Source organism: Phoxinus phoxinus (assembly GCF_949152265.1).
Source record: "Phoxinus phoxinus genome assembly, chromosome: 4".
In the NCBI taxonomy this organism is placed as follows: Eukaryota; Metazoa; Chordata; class Actinopteri; order Cypriniformes; family Leuciscidae; genus Phoxinus; species Phoxinus phoxinus.
The window spans coordinates 28141800-28167801 of NC_136879.1; the positions used below are offsets into that span (position 1 = coordinate 28141800).

General features: G+C 37.6%; 2 protein-coding genes across 5 annotated transcripts in view; both read left to right on the plus strand.

The window, feature by feature from the left end:
• Nucleotides 1–14316, plus strand: part of pafah1b1a (platelet-activating factor acetylhydrolase 1b, regulatory subunit 1a) — a 41310-nt gene extending 26994 nt beyond the window's left edge. Inside the window, exons 3-11 of the mRNA XM_079609615.1 lie at nucleotides 149–233; nucleotides 1907–1981; nucleotides 2185–2391; nucleotides 4808–4976; nucleotides 6746–6848; nucleotides 7187–7415; nucleotides 10467–10568; nucleotides 10678–10834; nucleotides 11598–14316. Of these exons, the coding sequence (XP_079465741.1) occupies nucleotides 149–233; nucleotides 1907–1981; nucleotides 2185–2391; nucleotides 4808–4976; nucleotides 6746–6848; nucleotides 7187–7415; nucleotides 10467–10568; nucleotides 10678–10834; nucleotides 11598–11671 (1201 nt within the window). The 3' untranslated portion in view covers nucleotides 11672–14316. The remainder of the gene's footprint in view (nucleotides 1–148; nucleotides 234–1906; nucleotides 1982–2184; nucleotides 2392–4807; nucleotides 4977–6745; nucleotides 6849–7186; nucleotides 7416–10466; nucleotides 10569–10677; nucleotides 10835–11597) is intronic.
• Nucleotides 14317–14925: 609 nt separating this feature from the next.
• Nucleotides 14926–26002, plus strand: part of mettl16 (methyltransferase 16, N6-methyladenosine) — a 32557-nt gene continuing 21480 nt past the window's right edge. Inside the window, exons 1-2 of one of the 4 annotated variants that reach the window (XM_079609709.1) lie at nucleotides 14926–15054; nucleotides 15632–15772. In XM_079609709.1, the coding sequence (XP_079465835.1) occupies nucleotides 15645–15772 (128 nt within the window). In that variant the 5' untranslated portion in view covers nucleotides 14926–15054; nucleotides 15632–15644. Of the gene's footprint in view, nucleotides 15087–15631; nucleotides 15773–26002 lie in introns of all 4 variants that reach the window. The other 3 variants (XM_079609708.1, XM_079609711.1, XM_079609710.1) reach the window with 3 other exon arrangements.

A 26002-nucleotide genomic window follows, 5' to 3' on the forward strand; every position in this document is an offset into this window, starting at 1 on the left:
GCTTAAGGAGGTTTCCATGAGAAGTTGTTTTGTCTCTCATAACGATTATTTCAGTTGTGTTAAAAGCTCTTACCACAGCTCTTTTCTTAATCCTCAATCATAAAACCTGGTTATCAAGAGAACTAATTAGGCTTTCTTTGTTTTTCAGAAACCGAGCGATAGCTGATTACCTTCGTTCCAACGGATATGAAGAGGCATATTCAGTTTTCAAAAAGGAGGCAGAATTAGACATGGTAAGTGTGGGAACCCCCTTCCATTTAAACCTCAGTCAAACCAATATTTGAAATAGTCCCCTTTTAATTGGCGCCTCTGTATGAGGTTGTGACTGACAGCGCACGTGCTGAATTAAGGCAGTGCAGAGATAATTATGATGTGTGGCAGATGTGTAGACCCTGATGCTAAGCGATGGTTCACACTGATAAAGGGACCTACTGAATAGTGTCTCTCCATTATCACAGGATAGACCAGGATAATTACTGAAATTCAGCAGAAAACGTCTCTGCGTTATATGCCGTCTAGAAATGTGAGAGCCCTTTACACACAGAAGCTCTTGTTTAAAAACACTCCTGGTTGGACAGAAGATAAACTGTTTATTTTCTTTGTACAGGGAAGAAAGAGGATGAATTATTGATCAGATTTGTCGACCGAAAGGTGGTCTATGGTGCTAAAAGCTCTCTTTAATTAACCACAATGCTATTAACATGGCTTCATTTAGCAGAAGAGATCTCATCATCGATCCTTCCAGCTGTTAAGATGTTCTAAGAGGTGGCAGGGGTTTGAGACTTTAGGCATAACTGTAGATGAAGAGTGGCTCTCTGAGGGCTGGAGGGAGCTGATGGACTGTCAGACAGTAGTGATTAGAGGCTGGCATGGCTGATGGGGCTGGTATTTAGCCATTGGCCGCCACACGTGGCAGAGGGTCCAGGCAGATGGCGGATCAGACCTCTACAGAGGCTTTAAATGCCCCTCTCCCTCAGACGCATGACACGACCTCTCTCATTCTACTTCTCATCACAGAAACTGCACCTGTTCTGCTGGACACCTCAAATATTACTCCGAAAGTGCCTCTCCCTCTCTTTGTCTGCCACATCCTTTTTTTTTTTTTTCAACCATAGATCTGAGAGCTGTCTTATGCTTTTGCATTTTTAATGGTTATAGAGCAGTCTAGTGAAGCAAAACCATGTGTACACTTCTTTCAGCTAACAGATCCTTCATATTGGTCTCCGGCTGAGACTGTTCAGCTTGCCTATTTAAAAACACATCCATAAAAATGTCAAGTCAGGGTTTACACACAATTACTCTTGTGGGATTTTCATACTTCAGAATTCGATTGAATAAGAATTAGTCTTGAATAAATTGGAATTGTGAATGAAGGTAAATGATCCACAGCAGTAAAACCAACCATCATGGCATGTTTACTATAACAGCCTCTGATATTACTGTTCTGTATGTTTAAGAGGAGCTCTTGGTCCTAAAAAAAAATCTATTTAATAATTTATTATTATTATTATTATTCTTTATACATCTAAAACGCAAGTCATACTGCCCACCCCTAAAGACATTGTTAGTACTGTAGTTATTCGTTTTGGTTTGTTGATCAGAGAATGCTAATGGGATTCATGTCTCAAATTGAAAGCTAAATGTGACTTACAGAAAGGTCTAGTTGGTGCCAGGCACCCTAAAGTAAATTTTTCACAGTGCAGTGTTTGTGTAATTGTAATCTTGGTAAGCTCTCGTTGTCTGCCAGAGATTAACCCATGTGAAGGGATTTAGAGGGAATTTACATTTGCCACTGGGGTGATAGGTGTGTGCCTCCCTTTTTGCTTAAGGCTGTAGTAATTCTTGTATTTCTTTAATGCAATGTGTTGTGCTAAGGTGTAACGTTTCTGTCATCTTTTGTCACCAGAATGAGGAATTGGATAAAAAGTATGCAGGTCTTTTGGAAAAGAAATGGACATCAGTCATCAGATTACAGAAAAAGGTTTGTGCCTTTCATATTTAATGCAAATCCTATTAAGAACCATGGAGGCAGCCTTGACTCATTGACTATTCATGCTCTAAAATGGCAAAAGTCTGGGTTTAGAAACGCTGTGTTTCAACTACAGAAACTGAATTCCAAAATGTCACCATTCATTTAATTTGATGTGTGTAATGATGAGTCTTACACATTTTGCTTTTTGCTAGGTCATGGAATTAGAATCAAAACTGAATGAGGCAAAAGAGGAGATTACTTTAGGTGGGCCAATTGCACTGAAGCGAGACCCCAAAGAATGGATACCCCGTCCCCCTGAGAGATACGCCCTGAGTGGCCACAGGAGTCCTGTCACCAGAGTCATTTTCCATCCTGTTTTCAGTGTCATAGTCTCTGCCTCAGAGGACGCAACAATAAAGGTGAGGTCTTCTGTATCTTCTGTGGTGTTATCAAGCACTCTGTCTGCATGGTGTACATCTCATATCCCTAAAACTGACCCTGCATTTATTACGTTGGTGTTATCAAATCTTGATTTACAGTGTGAAAATGGCCCAGGTAGGCTAACTGACTGACATAATTGCAGTGCCTTGCCTGGAATGAGCTGTAAATTTGACTGGACGCCACTGTCCATTTTTTTTTTTTTTGAGACTTTGTCATGCTGGGGCTCTTGAGACACACAATACACAAGTCTGTACAAGCAGTATGACATACCCGTGGTAATAAGCCCTATTTCTGCCTGCCTGCTATTCATAACCGAGCCCAGCAACTATACAGACAACCTGTCTAAACCCATTTATAGCCACTTGAGGATTTTTTTTGGCTGATTTTAAAGCCAAGAGGGAACATTTTCACACTTTAGATCAGCCAGAAAATGCAGAGGTATAATACATGAAAGGCATAGTCCAACAGTCCTCCCAATGAGTCCTACAAAGGATTCCACTATTTTCCTGGAGTGATTCATCTCCCACCTTAGTGCCGGCAGCTATGGCCACCAACCTGAGTCGGTGCCCCCTCCTCCTGTGCCCTAGTTTTGTACTTGGTGATATTAAACCCTTCCCTAAAATCCCCAGGCCTGCCCATCTTAACATGGGCAGCCCTCAACCAGACAGCTAGAACCAGTCCAAATATATTCTGTCCCATTCTCCCCATCCACATATTCATAGCTAATTATCATGGAGCCTGAAGCTGTGCAGCCAAATGCTGCTTCTTTTTTTTTTACTTGCGTATTTTTTTCTTAAACATGTTAATAAGCAGCTTGACAGCTTTTTTTTGACAGTTCTCTTGCTTAGCCGGGTTATTGAATCAAACAAAGTTTGCAATTCAGGTTTGCAGTTCAGTTTCATGTGCAAATGTTTTTTTCAGACTGTGATGTTTTATACATGCGCATGAAAATATGACATGCGCTCGAACATTCAGTTCTTTTTTCTTTCATCTCCACAATTTATCTGAACACACTTGTCTAAAAAAAGCAGTCTCTGTTCATCCAGCACTTCATGGTTAATTTCATCAGCATGCTCTTTTATTTTTATTTTCCCTTGCTTTTTTAGCCTAGTTATATAGTCTTGTTCAGCCTCTATTCTTCAGATAAAAATGAGCTTATTTTTTATGGATGCACATGTTTTGGGACCATATCTGTTATCGGCTAAATGTATTAATTTATTGTGCATGCTAATTTCCTTTTGTATTTACATTTTGATTACCTTTGCTGATATCCAAAATATCCACATAACTAACATCTAACACTCAAGTTAGTCTTTAAAAACATAATTTTATAAATCTGTTAAATGTAATCTTTAGTACATCTCAAAATTAAGACCCTTTTTTTATACTGTTATGTTGTGATACTTTTAGTGATTTTCTTTTGTTTATTTTAGGCAAAGTAATATATAATTTCAGTATTGGCCATTGATTGGTTAAATTATCAGCCATAAAGCAAATTATTGCCTTCTTGAATATCAGTCAGAATTTGTGTTTCAAATTGCTGTAGTCCTACAATTTCCCAACTTTTTTCGATTTAATTTGTATTGATTTTTGTAGTAAAGGTGAGAGTATGTTGATGATCAGGCACATACAGACAGATCAATGAGGGCAGATATAAGTCCTTGCTAAAAACAGATGTAGCATGCACTCTATAATAGAATTGCAGTCTCAGCTACATGGTTAAAGCTTACGTGCTTGACTGACCCAGGTGTGCCACATCAGGCTTTTTTTGTGCATGTTTTCTATCAGAACACGACTGGTTAAGTTCAGTCTCCCCCTTTGGAAGCAGGAGACAGTAAAGCAGGTGGAGGGACTTCTGTCACCAGCCCCCTATATAGCAGACAGGGCTTATCCCTGTGTGTCTGGCTGCCGCCTAGAAACTGCTGAAACCTGATCTTCACATTTAAGCCCTGAGGCTGTTTATCATACTGCTGCATCCAGGCGAACAAGCAGATAACATTTGCCTCACTTCACAAAAATGCTTTAATGATAAAGAAAATGATGAAAACTGAATTTAAATGTAAACATGTCAAAATATTCGGCCACAATTTTGCTTGGAGTGCAGTAGATACTGTAAGGTTAATATGGGATAAAATTCTGACAGGCTGATAAAGACTGAATAAGCAAACGTTCACACTATAAATTATATCCAGAGGGCAATCTTGCGTGTTTGATGATGTTTAAAAGGTGGCTGCATAACAGATGTTTCACTGAATAAATAATAGCAGCTACAAGCCCAAACCTGCCTTTTATATATTACCTTATCATTACAAGCTGCCAAACAAGTTAATGTTTTTTTATTTTTATTGAATAGATGCTCATCTTGGGCTAAAATATGTTTTGTGTCTGATCCAGGTCTGGGACTATGAAACGGGTGACTTTGAGCGTACCCTCAAGGGCCACACAGACTCAGTGCAGGACATTTCCTTTGACCAAACTGGAAAGCTCCTAGCCTCCTGTTCAGCAGACATGACCATTAAGCTCTGGGACTTCCAGGGCTTCGAGTGTATCAGGACTATGCACGGTGAGCACGGTGTCATATGTTGTCATTGGTTCTGGGAACTGTTAGGAGCGGTGTGGCGTCTCAGGGGGGAATAGAGTGTCAGGGGGCAGGTGCTGAATGCAGCTCATTAATGTGCCAGCTTGCCAAAAAATCCATAAGAGAGATTCTTACTGTATTAGAAGCCAGCCTTTAACACATTTACTCAAATATAACTGTGCTGTATATGAAGGTTTTATTATTTTTAGTTATTGTATAATTATATTATTAATTAATAATTCCTATAAATATATTATATGCAAATATATTTATATATTTGTTTATAATTCTTATTTATTCATTTGATATAATGTATAATAAGCCTAAGATTTGTTCTAAGAACATTTTGATGTAAAACAAATTTCCCCACTCCACAAAAGTGAGAGCGCCATTCCTCGGAAAGGCATTCCTTAGGCTCTGCTCTTGTTTAAAATCCTAATTGCTTGGTACATTTTAATAGCTTTTTTGGAAAGGGAGGCCTTCAGGCTTTTCATATGGGAGATCACACCACAAGTGAATTTGCATTTTGTCTTACGGGTGCTGTATTATGTCAACATATCTTTGCATGTGTTAGATGGATAGTTAACACTTAAAGTGTCACGAAACCCCCCATTTTAGCTTGGGTCAGATCTCACCACAGGTTTGGAAAAGCGCAAAATTAGTCTGTGAAAATCTGCGAAGAGAAGGGGGGATGGGGGCACAACTGTCTGCGATCCAGTCACTTTATATTCCACTAATTATGAAGTTCAAACTGTATCAAAAACTCACTAATGCACTCAAAGTGCTAAAATAATTGTATTGTTTTAGAATCTTACAATACAAACCAAAAACACAGGTTCTGTGCTTCAAAATACACAAATGCTAGCAGCATTGATTTTAAGAATAGGTCAGCTGGTTGGCTAACAGTAAGGATAGATGGCGTGGATGGATGTGCCCTATCATTTGTCATGCACAATACATAAATGTTTGTTAACATCTCAAAAAACATATTTTAATGTTTAAAGTGTCCTTAGAGTTTCCCTCTAGTAATTTGTAATCCATATAAAAAAATGTGTAAATCCTGAGTGGTTATAATCCAAAAAATGTGTGCGACAGCTTGTAATATGCACAAATCCAAAGGCTTGTAATTTACACCCATCACTAAAGCTGGCATGATGCCCTGAGACTAGGGTAGACTGTTCTAGCACAGTCTATCTTTGAAGAGGTGGCAAAGGAACCCCCCTACCTTCTGTTTGCAAGTCCCCCTTCTGCTCGCGCTCACTCTCTCTCTCTCTCCCCGTCTCGCTTCGTGGGTCGGCTGCTTTAGTGGAAGATTAGGAGATTTGGACAGCAGTTTAATTATCCTCTTTGAGACGAGATAACATTTTGTGCCCCCCACCCCCCATATTTAAGACTGCTTTTTCTAGGCTACTTAGTTTCATCATCTATTGAGGAGCTTAAAAATGGCGTCCTGTGTAATTAGCTCATCTTTTCCCTGCACACTGTGAGAACAAAGCAGCCCAAGGCAAATTAGCAGCTTCTTATTCTCCATTAAATTTTTCAATGCGTTTTAAACCTTAACAGTACATTGTCAGACGCTAATGTGCATGACTGTCTGATTTGTATGGTAAAAATGTGTATTTTATGCACTGAATCGAGAAATGAATTCAGTGCATCCATCTCAGACACTGTTGGTCCTTCTTTGAATGACAATTTCAGGACAGTTTGGACAATTTTATACTTAATTCTTTACTGACCTTTTTTATTTTTTTCAGGGCATGACCATAATGTTTCATCTGTAGCTATTATGCCCAATGGAGATCACATAGTTTCTGCCTCAAGGGATAAAACCATTAAAATGTGGGAGGTGGCTACTGGGTAAGTCATTTTAGCAAATGCTGTATGCAGGTTTCATCTTTTTTATTTGATATTTATTACATGCATATTGTTTAAAAGTCCTGGGCTGCTAAAACAGGTTGTTGGTTTTAGATCAATGTGTCTAACCATAGCTTCCTTCAACAAAACAGGCCTTTCAATTACTGTGTTGAGTTACTTCAGCTGAAAAGCACCTGTGCAAATGTTTGTACAAGTAACAAATCAACATTTTGCTCTCAAAGTTGTAATAGTCAGATGTGACTTGCAGATATTTAATACCTGAAATGTTCTTAACATTAATAAATATTGTTAAATCTGTGTTTGTTGGAAATGCTTAACAGGTACTGTGTGAAGACATTCACTGGCCACAGAGAGTGGGTCCGCATGGTGCGGCCCAACCAGGACGGGACCCTGATCGCCAGTAGTTCTAATGATCAAACGGTGCGTGTTTGGGTGGTGGCTTCAAAAGAATGCAAGGCGGAGCTTCGTGAGCATGAGCATGTGGTGGAGTGCATTTCTTGGGCCCCTGAAAGCGCTCATCCCACCATCCTGGAGGCGACCGGCTCAGAGGTGAGAGCACAAAGTGAAAATTAGTGGGAAATACTGTAGCATTGGTGATGTCAAATATTTGTAGATGCTTTCTGAAAACACTTCTTTTTACAGATTTAAAAGGAATGCTGTGTTTATGATGGCAAGTGTTTTTCTTGTCGATAAAGTTCAGTCAAAGACTATCATTTCATATGTATGAGAATTATAATTATAGGTAACGAGTAATTGCTGACTAATAGTAATGAAGTGCATGTCTGTAATTATTTTGAACAGCTTCTCGGATTGTTGTTGCTATAATAATTAGTGGTGGACAAAGTATTTTAACTTTGTTTCTGTAATTAAGTACATTTTGTCAATTATCTGTTCTTTATCAAAGCATTTTTTCCCCCCCGGTAAACTTTTACTTCACCACGTTTCCAAAGCATACTATCATACATTTAACTCCTCTACATAAAAAAAACATATTGTGCCTTGTTATTTTAAGCTGAAAGAAATTGATTCTTTCAATGAACCCGTTAAATCGGTTAGCAAATCGATCAATTCATTTGAGTCAACTGCTGATTCAATGATCCAGTTAGTCTGGCTAATAACCAAGAGATTACACATTTACTCTTGTCCTGTGAAATAATTTCAATTGGAAATGCGATTGGGAGTTTTGGGTAAAAGATTCGCTACGTTGACCAACATAAAGCTTTTTGTTTTAAGTGACAATGGCCCTTTTTTGCCATTAAAGTTTTGCTTATGTGATAGTATGTTACAGCTGGATTTTAGTATTGATTATTGTAAATGAAAATCATAATTGGGTCTGGTCTTTTTTTTACTTTGTGTACTTGTGATTTGTGTACTTCAACCACCACCACTGGTAATTAGTAACTGATAACATGTAATATGCACAACATGGGTACAGTAAAATAGCAGGTAAAAATTGCTACAAGAAACCAGCTTTCAGATGTTATTACAGGTCAACAGGACCCCCCCCCCACACACACACACACACACACACACACACTTCTTTTAACCTTTTATTTAAAAAAATATGGGTTGAATCAATGGTTCTTTTGTTTTTGTAAATAATACAAACAAAATTCAATTGTATTATTGATCTCTTTGCTGTGCACTGTAAACACATTTTGATCGTCCTTTGATTTTCAACTGACGATCTAAATTTGTCATGTACAATGGTTTGAAATAGACCATGAAATTACATGGGTGGGATTAGCAGTTGATGGCCTAAGGTGAAGTACGTACCATTTGGATTTTTTTGCCAGTCTTATGATCAACCGTGTCCAATTTAATCTTTATCTGCTGAAGCATTAGCCCTCACAGCAAGTTGAATACAGCCTTTAACCCTTACAGTAATTACTATTGTGTAAAGGAAACTTTTGCCTCAATATTAAAAAAGCAACATTATTTGCTCTTGTTGAACCTATTCAGGCTGGAATTAAAACACTCTCTTGATATCCATAAAACTGCCACAGATGTTAATAACAAAGCCTTGTATGTCATTACAGCAGCTCTGTGTAAATGTGCCTGAACACACTTGTCTGAGCATGCCAGCCTCTCATCAAGAGCAATTTTGTTGTTGTGTGTCTGTTCACACTTCACCTCGAGCAGAGTTGGCCTTTTATGGCAGGGAAATAATAGATAAGGCCTTGAATGTAATGACCGTCCATTCTTTGCAGAACTATCTAAATGCATTATCGCCCCAAACACCTCTGCTCTTGTTATATCCCTCTTTTCATTGCCTGCACGAGATGTGTAATGGGTCTCTGTACTCTATTTTAAGGGTGTGGGATTCAAAGGACAGTAATTCATCAGAGTGGTGTTATTTTATGTCTGTTATAGGCACCTCCACAAAAGTCTCTCTCTCTTAATGTTGCTGTTGTCGGCATCAGTCTTGATAAAGCAGTTTCCGTAACCTTGTGGTTTAAAGACTTGACTAAATGCTATTGCATCTTCCTTCAAAGAACAATAAATATTAATCTATCTATACACCCATGCTCTGTGTGAGATATTATACATCAGTAGCTATGTTTCCATCCAATTTTTTGTATTTAACTTGTGTGCAAATTGGAATATCGCATAAAACATTAAAGCACCGTTTCCATCCAGTGAGTCGAAGAGAACAAAATCGTAACTTCCTGATTAACTGCCATCAAATATCACTTAGACAAATGGAAGTTGCTGCAGTAGGAGAGGTCACTGTGGGTCTTTTTTTGTATATAATAAATTAAACGCAGTTATGTTATCTTGCTTTCGGAGGCGGATGCAGTCATGTAAAGTTTGTTTTGGCTTGATTTTGTTCGAAATTATATCATACCAGTTCATTCTTCAATTTCACTTGATGTATAACGGGGCCTTAAGACAGTCCTGGGAGGTCGTTTTACTGAAACCCTTTGATGATAGACTTTGGCTAAGGAATTTACGAATGACCAAAACAACACTTTAGATTCTCTGCTAGATCAGTCCGCTGGTTAGTCCAGTTATGCTGTTCCATCGCTCCCCAGTTCACATGATCCGTTGAGGCAGTCACATGAATTTTTGCACATCAAGTTATTTATTCAGTAAACGTGTTTCCTTTATAGTTTATGCGCATGTCTTCTTGCCAGATAAAAATTATCCAACTCAATTGAGCACATACATTTTTAGAATTGATGCTGGCGGGTTTTTTTTATTCTGTATCACAAAATTTGCATAAAAAAGGGGTGATGGAACAGGTCGGGGAAGTTGTTTTTGTTTGCCAGGCTATAAGCTTTTGTTTATTTATTTTCCTGGCACAGTTACTGTTTTCGATGAGATGACCGCATCAAACTTGAAAACTGATATATTAACACCAAATATATTTAGAATACAAACATTTTATTATATTTGGGGGCAGGCAATTATTTAGTAATTTTTTTAAATTATTTCTTAATTTACATGAATTGTCCGAAAAACAACAGAACGCTCACTGGTTTTTAGTATTTTAATAACAGCTCGACTTCCGTCACACTAGTTGTTAAATTAATATTTTTGAGTTGAATACTCCACAGCATTGGTTCAAATGCTCTTTTTGCTGTTTTGTTTTGCCAGACCAAGAAGAGCGGGAAACCTGGTCCTTTCCTGTTGTCTGGTTCCAGAGACAAGACGATTAAGATGTGGGATGTGAGCATTGGCATGTGCCTTATGACACTGGTGAGTCGGTCTAGTAAAATTAGTGTGAGTCTCTGCATTGCAGAATGTGACTGTTTGAGAAGCTTTATGCTTTTTGAATCTGAATCTTTTTTTGGTGGCATCTCTTTAGGTTGGCCATGATAACTGGGTCCGTGGGATTATTGTGCACCCTGGAGGAAAGTTCATTGTGAGCTGTGCTGATGACAAGACTTTGAGGATCTGGGACTACAAAAACAAGCGCTGCATGAAGACCTTGAGTGCCCATGAACATTTTGTTACCTCTCTGGGTAAGTGGCCGTATTTACAGTTAATCTTCTATCACTGGTTTTTGAAATGCATATCAGTTGTTTTGATGACCAAGGTAAAGATGCCTTTTAGAAGTGTACAGCACATCCTTACTTCCCCCAAAGAGTGATTTTGAAGTTTGAATCTCGACAAAAGGTAGTCGTGTCAGCCGTTGGCAGCTTATTTAGAGAGAACGCTGAACCCTCCATTCTTTTAACTCCAGAGTCCAGATCTTTTCAGTGGATCAAGGCACTGAAGCTCTCTAGAGATACTTGATGTTATTCAGCCAGTTCCCCTGTAGGCTCCTGTGAAGCTTCAAACTTCCTTTTAAAAGCACTTCAGTACAAAACACTCGTCTTCTAGAGACTATTGATTTGAAACAATGGTTTTGGTGTGAATAGAGAACGTCTGTTTGAGGCTTCAGGTCTCTTGACACTGTTTGAGCTTGTGAATCCTGCTACTTTGAAGTGTTTTATGTATGTTTTAAAGCTGAAGTATGTCATGTCTGTGCCATGAGCGTCACCAAAAGAGATTGGTTTCAAACAAGATTCTCCCCTCTTCCATTTGTCAAATGATCAGACAGCCCCACCCTAAACTCATGCCATTGGCTCAGCTAATGTTGCCATGCTTGAGAAAAAAGTCACATTACACAACATCTTTGGCATTTTTAATCATCGGTCGTTGCGTCTTTGCCTTTTCTATTATGAGTAATAATAATTATTAGTTCAATGTTCCTAAAGTACAGTGTCTCTAATCTCTCCACAGATTTCCACAAGTCGGCTCCGTACGTCGTCACTGGGAGTGTAGATCAAACAGTAAAAGTGTGGGAGTGTCGCTGATCATAGCCGCAGGACCCTTCACCACACCTCCATGCTCCCTTCCACCCCCCTGGACCCATTACACTTCCCCCTCAGCTTCCTCCTGCTCTTCTGGATGCACTCGAACACCACGGTTATCACCCACCAAACTCTGGTTCAATAGCGTGTCCTTTTATGTAAATTATTCTGGATGTAGATCGAGCTATTAAATAAAAAAAAAGTATTCTTGCATGGTGAATCCAAAACTGTATACTGTAAATTTACATAATGTTGTCTAGAAGTACCATAGGTTTAACACAGGCTGATCTTTCACTCAGCCTGACCTACCGAAGGCAAAAGCTGACTGGGTTAAATGTAGGGCACTAAACTGATAATTTAATGACAGTGTCTGATTTCTTTTTGTCTTTTTTTTTTTTTTTTCGTCCACTGTCTTAGTCTGTTTGTGCCTACCTTTCAAGGGGCAAAAGCTACAGAACGAACCTATAATGCTGAGGAGGAGAGTTGATCTGGGGCTTGTTATCAGAGTTATTCTGTAGCTTTGTGGCATCACTTCTGGGGTGTACTTACCATTCTCTTCTTGTGGATTTAGATAACATTTAATGGTTGCATCTAAGAACGTTTCATGTGTTTTGTCTGGAAACCTTTGGGAATAAATCTTTGTACACTTGTCATGACACGTCCTACTGAGAAGTACAATCCCAGAGACATGACTTAACACTGTAAGAGATAATTGTGCTTAATTATAGGAGTGAATTTGTATGGAACTCCTGCGTCCAAAAAGCCATGCTGAATAGTGGGCAGCAAGAGTTTTTTTCTTTTTGGCCCGAATCAGAGATAGCTTTAGTAAAGATTTTGATTTTGACCTATGATTTGTCTGTCACTCAGGAGCACTTCAAACTTGTAAAGCACCGTAAACGTTGCCTCTACGAAGCACTTGATTTGGCCCTCAACGTTTAAGATTGCGTTCAGATGAAGACGTCCTGATTCTTCCTTTGTTGTTTAATGATCTCGTTGCCCCATATGGCAGTTGTGCAGAGACTTGAGAATTCATAACCTTCAGTTTAGACATAGGTTTCAAAGCATGACAAGAGCTCAAAGTTTCCTCTCATCAGGGGATGTGCAAAAATCTGTACTAAAAGAATGGGTGCAAAGATTTCCATGGTGAAAAAAATGAAACGATGGGCTTAGATGAAATAATAAAATAAAAAAAAACAGTGGAAAGCTCAATCTCATAATAAACCAACAAGTTGTGTAGCTACGAACTGATGATCTGCCTGTTCTCTCTGTGGAGAGTCCTGATGGGGACTCCTATTGTAAAGGGATCTTCATACTGTGGACCGTAGCTGAATATCCCTAAAATAACCACAGGTGCTCAAGTGTGACGAGTGGCACTTTCTCTGCTTTATCTATTAATAAATGTACAAAAAAAAAAATACACAATGGGAAATGATTTGATAAAGTCCCAAACATGGAGATAAACCATTCCATATCTTTTAAGGAAAATATATGCCTTTTGACTTTGTGCGAAGACAAAAGATATTCAATTAACTTGCACATCCCTGCTATTGTTAGATTTTCGGTCCCATCGGATTGAAGGTTTACGCAATGTAAGGCTTCAAAATGCATTTTAATTCGCCTTTTCATTCCAATGCAATTATATAATAAAGAATTCACTGCTTAACCATGCTATTATCAAGCGATTTCCTGTTGTGTGTGTACTGGGTGTACCTACTGCTGCTGAAAATCTGATAGTGACTAGTCTGAGATCTGTACCTGTCCACGTAGCACTGCTGCATGTAACCGGGCCGAGAATTGAGCTGTCTGGCGGGGAACCATTGGCCACATTTGATGTTCGACCATCCTCAAATGGTCAAAGTGACGTCTAATATGTAATATAATGTGCTATGATTGGTTCATGAAGCTAGACACCCTACCAGATAGGTCAGCGGGCCGCTCAGTATGTGGTTGTAGAGGCCGATCTGTGTGTGCTTGAATGAAGGAAGATGACGACTTTGTTTCGCTATGGGATTGTGGCAGACTGAGCAACCCAAGGGAGAAGTGCCCATCACAAGCAAACACCGTTGATGCCTCCTTTAGTTTCTAGTGGAGACGATTGACATTGGTTCTTCAGTCACTTCACTTGTGTTACACAGCACCAAAAAGAGATTCATATGCACCGGGGCTGTAAACCTAAACCAAAAAAAAGTGGGTAATTTTGGACAAAAAATATTTCTGAATCTAATCATTTGTAATTTAAGCATGTATTAACATTGTCCAGAGTTTATTATCCCCATGAGAAGTGCTACTCCCTTATGATTGGCTTTCCTTAAGACCTTAAGATTGGATATGCCTCTTTTAAAAGGTCTTGATGATGACAATGATGATGTCCTGTTTTTATGTGTCTGGAGAGAACGTTTGCTATTCGCAGGTCCCAAGCAATCCCACTTCTGCACATGCTGGATGGGTTCATGTACAGACAGACTCATGAAGGTCCTGTCTGTAGGTCCATCCTCCAGCCACAGGTCTATCATCAGCTATTACTTTGTGAATAGATTGGAGGCTTCAGTCTTCACAGCTTGGATGGGACTCTTTGCTTTTTATGGTATCACTGTTCACACAGCCAATTGTTAACAATATATCTGGATGTTATTGTTTGCAACATAATTAAAGAAAAGAAAAAAATATGAATGTTGTGTCTGTTGGTAGTGTTGCTGTATGAATAGTCAAAAGAGGGATGTGACACTCAGTTTCCAGTGGTTACAGTTTATTACATTTTCTGCATATTCCACTTCAAAATGTGTTTTAGAGGTTACAGAATATAGTGCAAACTGTACACAACGATTACAACTTGTTCTTACACACATGGCTTCATTTTAAAGAAAACAATTAAATAACATGACTAAACTGGTCAAAAAAAATAATGCAAACTTTGATAATTAAATATATAAAATACAATTAGTTCCATAATTATCCATTTATGTAATAAAATTTAAAAAAAGATTTAGGTTGACAAATTTATGCATGAAGAATATTATGGTTAACCTGCCCTACCATAGTTATTAGCATTTTAGAAAATGTGTTACTTTTGTTATTATAAATGAGCAAATATAAATACAGTATAGAACAGTAAGCACCCGTACAAAATAAGAAAACCGACAGGGGGAAATAATAATCATAATAATACATTATTATGTTAAAAACTAATTATAATAGCAAATGAACTGGGAAATATTCGGAAATATTACATTAAAACCAGATCCCGTGACGCCATATGTGTGCGCCGACGCAGAATTGTGACTGATGCGGAACCCGGGAAGAAACACTTGAACGTTGGTACAACGTGATTTGCCAATGACAGCCGAGTGTGCTGAACACTGAGAAACTCCTGAAGTTTTCGCTCATCGGTATTCATCTGTTCTTCCGATATTTTTTAACGGTATCTAATGATATTTTAAACGAGTGTCGCCTGTGCTATTCGTTAGAGTTGCATGTTTGCAGTGTCTTGTCTGGTGAATCTATTAGCTGTTTGGCTATTCTCTTAGCAAATCAAGAGAATTACCCCTGAGCACGTTTGTGATTCGTGATAAGTTATTAAATTACATGCTGACAAGAGTAAAAAGATTTCTCTATAAATAGACATCTGCAATCACAGCACATACGTGTCGCACTTTAAATCATGCACATGGAAAACAAAACTTAAAGCAACAGTTCACCCACAAATGAAATTTCTGTCATTTACTCACCCTCATGTTATTTACATTTTTATGAATTTCTTTCTTCTGTGTAACAAGAAGGAGATGTAAGGCAGAATAGTTGGTGCTGACAGTCACCATTGACTTTCAAAGCATTTTTTTTTCTCCGTTCATTAAAAAGTGAATGGAATGAACTAAGTTATCTCTTTAATTCTATTTGACTCACGACTCTTAAGATTCGTGGATCTTTTTGATTGCTGTTTGTAGTGACGTGCGATCTGTCTTGCAGCATTGTAGGAAGAATGGCCCTGAATAAATCCATGCATCCTCGAAACCGTTATAAGGATAAACCTCCAGACTTTGTCTATCTGGCCTCTAAATATCCTGAATTCCAGAAGCACGTGCAGACCACACTTACCGGCAGAGTGACGTAAGTAATGTTATTTTGTATTTTTCTTTTGTATGTGTCATATGATTTGCTAGAGGAATTATGACGTAAATGTGTTGTTCTGTTCTAGTATTGTGAGAGAATGATCTTCAAATGACACAAGCTGGAGGAGGATCATAAACTCCTGCTCTTGTTGCAAATATATATATATAATTCTTTTTCTTTTTTTTTACTATCAGCTACAAATTATAGTAATTTAGAGATGTTAGACAATCAATCTTATACGTGTCAGGGAATTTCAAAGTTCATTTAGTATGTACTACACACACACACACACACACACACAACTCTGTAAAGAGACCACTGCAATATTAGCGGTTTCTCTGGATTTACTGTATGTGTTTGAGTAAAATTAACATTTTCTATAAACTACTGACAACATTTCTTTAAAATTTCAAATAAAAAAAATATTGTCATTTAGAGCATTTATTTGCAGAAAATGACAACTGGTCTAAATAACACAAATTAAGCCACCATGACGTTTTCAGACCTCGAACAATGCAAAGAAAACAAGTTTATATAAATTTTTAAACAATTTGTTACTAATATTTGAACTAAGGGGGAGTTCAGAAAGCAATATTTGGTGGAATAACCCTAATTTCCAATCACAGCTTTCATGCGTCATGTGTTGGGTGGCTTTATGCCACCCGTGGACCAAAAAATTCAAGCAGCGCAGCTTTGTTTGTTGCTTGTGATCTTCCATCTTCCTCTTGATCACATTCCAGAGGTTTTCAGATCTGGAGATTGGGCTGGCCATGACAGGGGCTTGATCTGCTGAAATTTGATAAACAGATTAATTCAGTGGTCAAATTCATTTTTTTTCTTTTTGAGATCTATACTATATAGGTTAAACCATTTTTGTATTCTAGTAATTTTGAAGAGTTTATTCATGCTTTCATAACTGTAAGACTGGATCATTGTAATTCTCTGTATGAGTCAATAACTGTTAAATCGTCTTCAGTTGCTGCAGAACGCTGCTGCCAGACTCATGACAGGTACTCGTAAGAAGAAAGCATGTTACGCCTATTTTGGCCTCACTACATTGGTTGCCAATTCAATATAGAATTGATTTTAAACTATTGATTCTTGTATACAAAGCATTTAAAGCACTACACAACTTGGAGCCTTCATATTTAGCAGAGCTTCATTGTGTACATAAACCACCTAGGACTCTCAGGTCAGATGACTTCAGATGTTCCTAGGACCGTATTAAAATTGAGTGGCAACTGGGAATTTGCAGTGGTTTGCAGTGGTAGGCTCTTTTAAAAGTGATCTGAAATTACATTTACTTACATTAGCATTTGGCTCAACGGGTTAATGAAGAAAGAGGCTCTCGTTGATCTTGTGTATCTGATTCTGTTTGTCATTGACTGTGTGTGTCAGTGTTATGGTGTTATTAGTTGAGTTATGTTATGGTGCTATTTTTTTTTTATTTGAATATGATTGTATAGCGCATTGGTCAACATCCAATCATGTTTGATAGAAACAGAAAGAATTCTACTTTATCAAGACAAAAGGCACTCTATTCCTAATCAATTCGTTAATATAAATTAGAGATCACCTTTAATACCCACAAACTAGTATGTTGATATCTGCTAGGATGCATGCAGGCTCAGAGGCTCATGCATGCTCTGGTTTGGCTGTGTAAAAGGAGATGAGTTATTTGTAAATCAATAATCACTTTGGCGCAGTACTTTAGGCCTGTCCCATTGAAGCGGCCGCTATGATTGGATGAGCTTCCTGCTGTGACTGTCGATACACAGCAGCGCATCCAGGACTCCAGGGGAGGGGTGGAGCTCGTGCTGTTGTCAGAAAATGAACTTGACAAGCAGCGCTCTTCTCTGGGTAAATTGCATGAGCTTTTTTCCCCCCTCTCCATCTTCTTTTATTTTTTTTAGCATCACTTGCAAGATTAGTTTTTGGTCTAATGGGAATCATCTTGTGCAAACGCCCTAAAGTCATGTCTGAGGCTGAACATCTTGCATTTTTTGCCAAGTCTCCATATTCCCACTTGGTTGTGCACCGTTACTCTTGACCTTGCCAAGAGGTGTGTACTTCTCTCACTACTGAGTGTAACGTCCCGAAGGCTTTAGAGGTAGTGCATGCAAATCGCCTGCTGTGCCTACAGGGTTTCAGTCTTAAAGAAACAGGCGATGTTTGGTTCGGTGAAGTCTTGACTGGAGCAAAGATCTCAGCTTCTGGGAGTTTAGCGCTTCAGGTACCAGAAAGCAGTATCTCAAATCTCTTGGGTTTCTCCACAGTCTTAGCCAAGCCTGAGGGTTTGTATAGCACACACTAAAGTTTTTACAGACTCAGCCTCCATCATTATCTCCGCTATTGTTTTGGACCTGTTTTGGCAGCTGAAAGAAAGACTGATTATGCATGTATGAGAGGAAGCAGGAATCTTGGATGCAGCCTTTCGACACCGGGCTGTTTCCTGTCCGTATCTGTGGGAAAGCACTGCAGATGTGCACTACAGAGCTGTAGAGTGGCAGGTGGAAATTGGTACGAAAGCATCTCGGTGCGGAAGAACGCCTCAAGTGTTTGAGATTTGGAGGGTATGGAGCTTGTAATTGGGACACAGAAATGTGAAATACCTCAGGCGGTGTATGCAGGAGTGACAGTGACTCACAGTTTCACAGTGTCGTCTTTGATCATTGACCACTAAACATCATAGAACTGGGAAAGAACATTGAGATTTGATTAGTGGTTGACCAATAGGGTTTTTTAATGACTTCGGTCGGTATCTAGAGATCGATTTGGCTTATATTAAACTGATATGTATTATTGATATCAAATTACACACAAAAACGGAATTATTATTATTGAATATATATACATTTATTTATTTATTTTTGTATTTACTACGAATGGGTAATAATGATTTGGCTAGTTGTCCAAGAAGGTTTGACATTTTTAATGGCATTTTAAGTTCTTATATTAGCATGTTAACAAGGTGCTTTGATTTAGTTTTTGGGCCATTTGCATGGTAAAACCCTCTCAGAAATGTTTTACATTCTCTCACACAGATTTGGACAGTCTTTGGCAAGTTTCTTATGCTCATCAAGGATGCATTTATTTGATCTGAATTACAATTAACAGTAATATTGTCAAATATTAATTACAATTTAAAATGATTAGGCTTCAATAGCATCATTACTCCAGTCTTCAGTGTCACATGATCCTTCAGAAATAATTCTAATATGCTGATTTGCTGCTCAAGAAACATTTCTTGTTATTATCAATGTTGAAAACAGTTAAGCTGATTTATATTTTTGTGGAAACCGTTATATTTATTTTATGAATATATTTTATGAATAGAAAGTTTTATTTAAACAACATTTATTTGAAATAGAAATCTTATTACAAATGTCTTTACTGTCATTTTGGATCAATTTAATACATCCTTGCTTAAACTTGCCAAATTTGACTCACCCCACACATTTAACCGGCAGTGTATGATATCACATTTGATTTAAAGACACATTTAATGTTTGAATGAACATATAAAAAAAAAAATTGTGTAACATGCACAGAAATGCTGCAATAAACTCAAATATAATTCATTTTGCATTCTATTTTCTAAAGTACTTTGAAACTATTCAAATGAGCTTGAGAAAAACGAATAGAAGTCAGGATGTCGGGGTGTAATTGAGGTATGTGATATTTTTCTCGTGTGTATTGTCTATTATTGTTTTGTTGACTATAATAATATCACAAAGAGAACTGTAGTTGGCCTGTCTTTCCTCACCCACCGCGCTGATCCTGTCTAGTCACGTCACATTTCCTCAGCAGGAGAAGTCATTACAGTGTGACAGAGAGAGAGAGAGAGCGAGAGAAAGCAGAGGAACAAAAGAAATCCGCTCTGTAAAGACCTGTGCTCGCAGCCCCAGACTGTATTGACGTGTGTGCACCTGGAGAGGCTCAGCTGATAGCATTAGTGTGTCCATCTTTCTGCTGTCTTTTCTCTCAGGTGCTCTGGCAGGTCTGGCCGTAGAGGCTGTTTTTGAAGATGCGGCTTGAAAAGAGCCCCGTGTTTCTTCACCCTTTGATTCCTAATGATGGTTTTGAAAATTCGAACAACGCCCCTGGAGCTATTCGCCTCTGCGGTCTAATTAGCAGAGTTTTACAGCCCGTCCACCACAAACTCCCTCCTCTGTTAGCCTTTCTTCATCTCCTAGTCTTTTGTCCTTTTGCTAGTGCACATATAGAGCATACAAATACCTTTAATTTTTTAATATGTTGTCAAATGAATTATTATTTTGATCAGGGATGTACAAAATATATAATTACCATTATGAGGTCTTTTTATCGTTTTTTTTTTATTGTTATCAGACTATTGAATATTTTATATATATGCCTATAAATAGGCTGATATTGGATATTTAATTGTGCATTCTTATTTCGCCTATTTTTACATTAAGATTATGTTTGCCATCATCTCAAAGTTTTCTGATCGTAATTGTTTTTTTAAAAACAGTAATAATTTAATAACACTAAATATAATATTTAGCAATTGTCAAAGTGAGTATGCATTTTATACTCTATATTATATTATATTATATTTTATATTATATTATTTGTTTTATATTTATGTTATAATGTTTAAATTCAAATTGTTTGATTAATTTTATAATATAATAATATTGAATAATATAAACTTATTATTTATTTTATATCAATACATTTCTTATTTTGATATTAAGTTTTATGGACCTTAAGTGCACAAAATACTTCATATTGAGTTACTAAAAGTAAATACTTGCAGGTAAATGAGTGAGATGTGAATTAACTTCTGATTGATTTTAGTGAGTTCAGTTAGTGAAGGATTTGTCAGAGTGATTCAAACTGAGTTTATTGGTCTTTTTGAGTGATTTATGAAGAGAACCGGATCATACGAATCATCTTTTCATGAATCGGACATGACTTTGTGCAATTTGTTTGTTTATGGTTAGAGCTTATACAATAGAAAGATGTGTTGTCTTTGCATTGAATTTGTTTTTGATCAACTCAAATGAAATATTGGTGCTGTAGATTCAGATAATTAGTGGTGCTTTCTGGACCAGTGGTCTCTGTTCAAGTAAAGTGGTGCATAAACACCTGATCAGCTCAACGTCCTCATTTGTTCCTCATGACTTATGCATGATTGATCGCTTTGATCAAGCCAACATCAGCCACATTTATCCAGTTGGATTTAGTTAGCACAGATCTGGGTCAGATATAACTATAATAAGGACATTTGAAATGACCACACTGGTCTTAACAGAGAGAGGGACTTTGTTCAGTTACGTATATGAATAGTAAATAAGTAATATTATATAAATAACTTTTTTACTGTTTTACATCCACTTCCTTTTTTATATCTCTTGGCATTGATTGCTAAAGAATTGTATTGCATTCAGGAATTGTACAAACAAGTGTCTTTTAGGAAGCGTTTGGAGCGTTTCATCTACACGGTACTTTGGTCAGATGTCTGGAGATGTTTACGGCTCATGTTTATGCATGTTTGGTCTGACAATCTCAGTATCAACAGGAGGAAACGACATTGTTTAAATGTAAATGAATTCTGCAGCAGGTGTTAGTTTGACACACATTTGCATGTTTTTTTAATATAAAACTGTAAATCCTCCTGCCATCTGCAGCAGGTGTACGTTACAGCACAGTTACCATCAACCACTGTCCTGGACCACATGCTCCTCATGTCTCTTACACACACACTTTCTCTTTTTCACTCTTTCTCCCTGATTATGCTCTGAAAGCTGTATTTGCTTAACCACTGTATAAAATGCATATTGCTTACTAATTTTAAAGTACCGGTATGTGATATAAAATGCATTATTTAAATGTACATTTTTAAACTGCTATTTTTTAACATGGCCTGTTTAATTACAACACATTGCATCTTTAATTCAATTGGTGTCAGACACCATATTTATATATATATATATATATATATATATATATATATATATATATATATATATATATATATATATATATATATATATATATATATATATATAATTGTGCATGCTTATTTACATTTAGATTACCTTTGCCAATATTTACTTTAAGTTAATCTTTAAAACATTACTAATTTTAAAAACACTGTTAATGTAAAATGAATCTTTATCAGACCTCAATATGAATATCCATTTCTCAAACAGTACTTAATAATGTTAATTTGTGTATATTATCACATTATCGACTTCTATCAATCTATATCTGTCTAATTTTAATTTAAAGACCCCCTCCCCCCGTGTGAAAATCAAGTTTTTAATGTTGTTTATTTGTCTGTGTAGTGTTTTTAAAATTCTTTAAGACAACCCTTATGTGCTAATTCATTAGTCAACACCATTGCAGTGTACCAAAAAACACTGACCACTGACTTTCCATGATGCTGATTTTTTTAAAGGCAGCTGTCTGACTCTGAGATGACGAACGGGAAGATGGTTTGTGTAACATAAGCAATACATTATTAGCTGTTTGATAACGTAGTCAAGCAAAGGGCTAATCACGAGTTATTATCTCTGGCTGATTCAACATGTGGGAGGTAGAAGGTCTAGTCAAACGCATTTCATTCTGTGATATAGTATTTTATGCAGTTTTTTTTTTTTATTTGCACATTTTGATAAATAAAAATGATAGTCATAAAGAAAATTTGCATGATGTGCACACAGTATTGCAGGAATAGTCGTATTAGTATATTAGAAAATAGGGACTTTAAGCAACAGCTGCTGATGGAACGGCAGCCGGAAGTAAACGGTTAACTGCCGTAGCTAAAGAGCGCAAAAATCACTAAGCAACAGTAAAGAGGACGGCATAGGGGATCATCTAATCATCAGACAAAATACAAAAAAATTAAGTGATTTTAAAAAGAAAGAGAAAGCTTGCTTTTGCCATTTAATAATAATATACAGACACGATTACAATGCCACATAACCTAAAACATAACATTAACTTTCTTAATCTGTCACGTAGTAGCGGCTACGGCAAATCAGCTGTTCTCCCGTAGTAGACGCTTACAGTAGAGCGTCGCTAAGTAGCAGTTAAATTCGCGCATGCGCAATAGAACGACAGAATGCCGTTGCCGTTCCACCAGAGGCTGTTGCTTAAAGTCCCTAATATTATTGTGGTATGCTTAGAGATTTGCTAAAAACTGATCTGGTTTTTAACCGAAACTTCACAAGTTAGCCCCCGAAACTTAGTCTTAAGATGTGGGTTTTGCCAAAATATTAAGTCTTTTATATATACGAATTATCATCAGCTTCTCCTTTTCGTCGTTCCAGACTCCAGACATTGCTGGTTAGATAAGCTTCCTTCCATTTCTTTCCTAAGTCTCTTATGCCACAGTTTGGAGGATAGGGTTAATCTGGAAATAGACACTCACTGAGAGGGATATGGGAACGACAAGGAATCCTTTCCCCATCATTTTTCCTCTGCTGCCACTGGAGGAGAAAGATATGAAAGGAGAGGAAAGATTTGGGGCGCAGATGTCATCCAGAGAGAGATGGGATTAGAAGGCATGAACCAGAGGCTCGTGAACAACCTGGAAAGAACTAGGGAGCATTAAAAATTCAGGCATTTAAAGGAAATATGAAACCCCAAAAATTAATTCTGTCGTTCACAACTCTCATGTTGTTCCAAACCTATATTGGTGAAACGTGTTTTTGAAACATGTCTCTTGTGCTCACCAAGGCTGCATTTATTTATTTATTTGATCAGTATTAACAAATAATATTCTATTTATATATATGTTCTAATATATTATAGTGTAATTTATTCCTGTGATGGATTTTCAGCATCATTACTCCAGTCTTCAGTGTCACATGATCCTTCTCAAATCATTCTGATATGCCTATTTGGTGCTCAAGAAAAAATCTTATCAAACATTTATGCTGCTTAATATCCAATCTTAATTTTTCTGGATTCTTTAATGAATCGTAAGTTCAACAGAACCATTTATTTAAAATAGAAATATTTTGTAACATTGTAAATGTCTTTACTGTTGATTTTTTTAAATAATCAATTTAATGCATCCTTGCTAAATAAAACTTTTGTAAATAAAATAATACGTCTCTACGACCTCCAATGCAGATCTTCACATAGGCACAAGTTTGACGTCATGTGACTTTGCTGTTATTGACATCCTCCCTGCCTGATATTTGGTTTGATTGCTACAGCAGAGATTAATTGATTAACAACAATACAGTGCACAAATCGTATGGACCACTTTTATGTTGAATTCATGGTATTTTATGTAAAGACTCTTAAGAGATAGTTTTTTGTGAGAAAAACATGACAGAATATTAATTTTGTGGTAAACGATCCCTTTAATTTCATTCTGTAGTGAAAAGAAGTCTGTGTGATCTTTCAGTAGCTTCTAGCTGCAGTAAAAGTAGCATTAATCTCTCCACCCTAGCAGACAGTGAGTTGCATTATTGATGCGGCGGAGGGCTGTCCTTGGTGAGGGCCCTCCGCTGAAATGTTGGGCGTAATTGCGGGGTTCAGCCTCAGCTCGCTTACAAATGAGATGCGGGGACATGGAGGGGGGCGTCTCACATCGCTCATCCTCTCTGCTGCCTGCTACAGGGCTAATCCTACATTTAAACTCACGCTCCCCTTGTTGGGGTGTCAGTTTCTGACACATGCCAGCATTAGCCATCAGCTTGTCTTAGGAATAGAGCAGCCAAAAATGTAAATTCTGTCATCATTTACTCATCCTCATGTAATTATAAAAACCTGTATAACTTTCTTCTGTGGAACGCAAAAGGAGAAATTTAGCAGAATGTCCAAACTGCTCTTTTCTATACAGTGAAAGTTAATGGTGACCACGGTTGTTAAGTAAGATTTAAGTGAATAATGACTTCGGCTATTTCATTCTATTCATTACACAAAAATATTGCATGGCTTCAGAAGATTTTGAATACAGTTCATAGGTTGCATGGACCACTTTTATGATGCTCTTATGAGCTTTTTTGCCCTTTTTGGAGTTTGACGCTTTAATTTGGAAAAGTGCAGCTTTTGTTTTCCACAGAAGAAAGAGTCATACAGGTTTGGAAGATATGAGGAAATAATGACAGGATTTATTTTAAATGATGTGTGACTGCAGTTTGCCTTTTAGTTTCTCTTTAAAAATTTCAGAAACCATACTCTTGTAATCTCAGAGGTAATGGATATTCACCATGCTTGTGTTTAATGCAGTGTTAAGTTGAAACGAGATCCTGGTCGACTGGAGATTTGAGATGCTGACAAAACCAAAGAACCTGACAGTTGGTGGAACGTCAATCCTCATAAGACCACTCGGCTCTTTATTTTCTTATTAAAACAGCACAGCTAGATTCTTTGTTCTTACAGAATACAACAAAAAGCCGTGGATTGTTTTCAGCATCTATGCTTTGTTTGCTAATGGTCGGCTTTGGGAGCGTTTGAGTTCGGGGTATTGAAACGTGGTTAAATGGAGCTGTAGAGGTGACCTTGTGTTGCTGCTGATGATGGTGCTGATGGGTAGACCCATGTTACCCAACAGTTAGTATGATTGGTTAGAACAGTGGTTTTGCTTCAGCACTCAGATTTCACATAATTTGCAACCCAACATAGTAAATGTTTGTGTAATTTTTGGTTTGCACCCCTTCTGAAATGAACCTTGATGAAATCTTTAGCGGGGTGACGGCAATATTTGTTGTTATTTAGCCTAGTTTTTTGTGATATTCAGACACATCTCTTTCTGAATCTTCTGATTTCTACTTGATAAACCATCCTTTTGCAGCTTACAGTATGTTTTTCATCGTTCATTCCAGTCTGTGTCCTTGAGTCAGAGGGTTGCAGTCTCTGAGTTTCTCATCCTGTAGCTGATTTGCCCATATACACACCCAACTCACGTCAGCATCACCGTCCTCTCACACACTAACACACATCCACACCGCTTGTGCTCTACTAACACACACCCCTCTGCGGGGCGGGTGAGCTCCTCACATGCGCTATAGCAGTTACTGTGGAGACGGCTGGGCTGCGGCACTTGGTGTTCGTCCTGTGAGCCGAGCGATTCACATGGAGGCTAAAAATAGAGGGCAGGTTAACGGCTCTCACTGGCTCGTCCTCTGCACACTGATTATGACCTGACGGATGCAAGGTCAGCCACAGATACACCGGATCATTTACACACTGTGTCAGGACCAGATGAGCTGCTAGATCTCTACCATATCTGGCCCT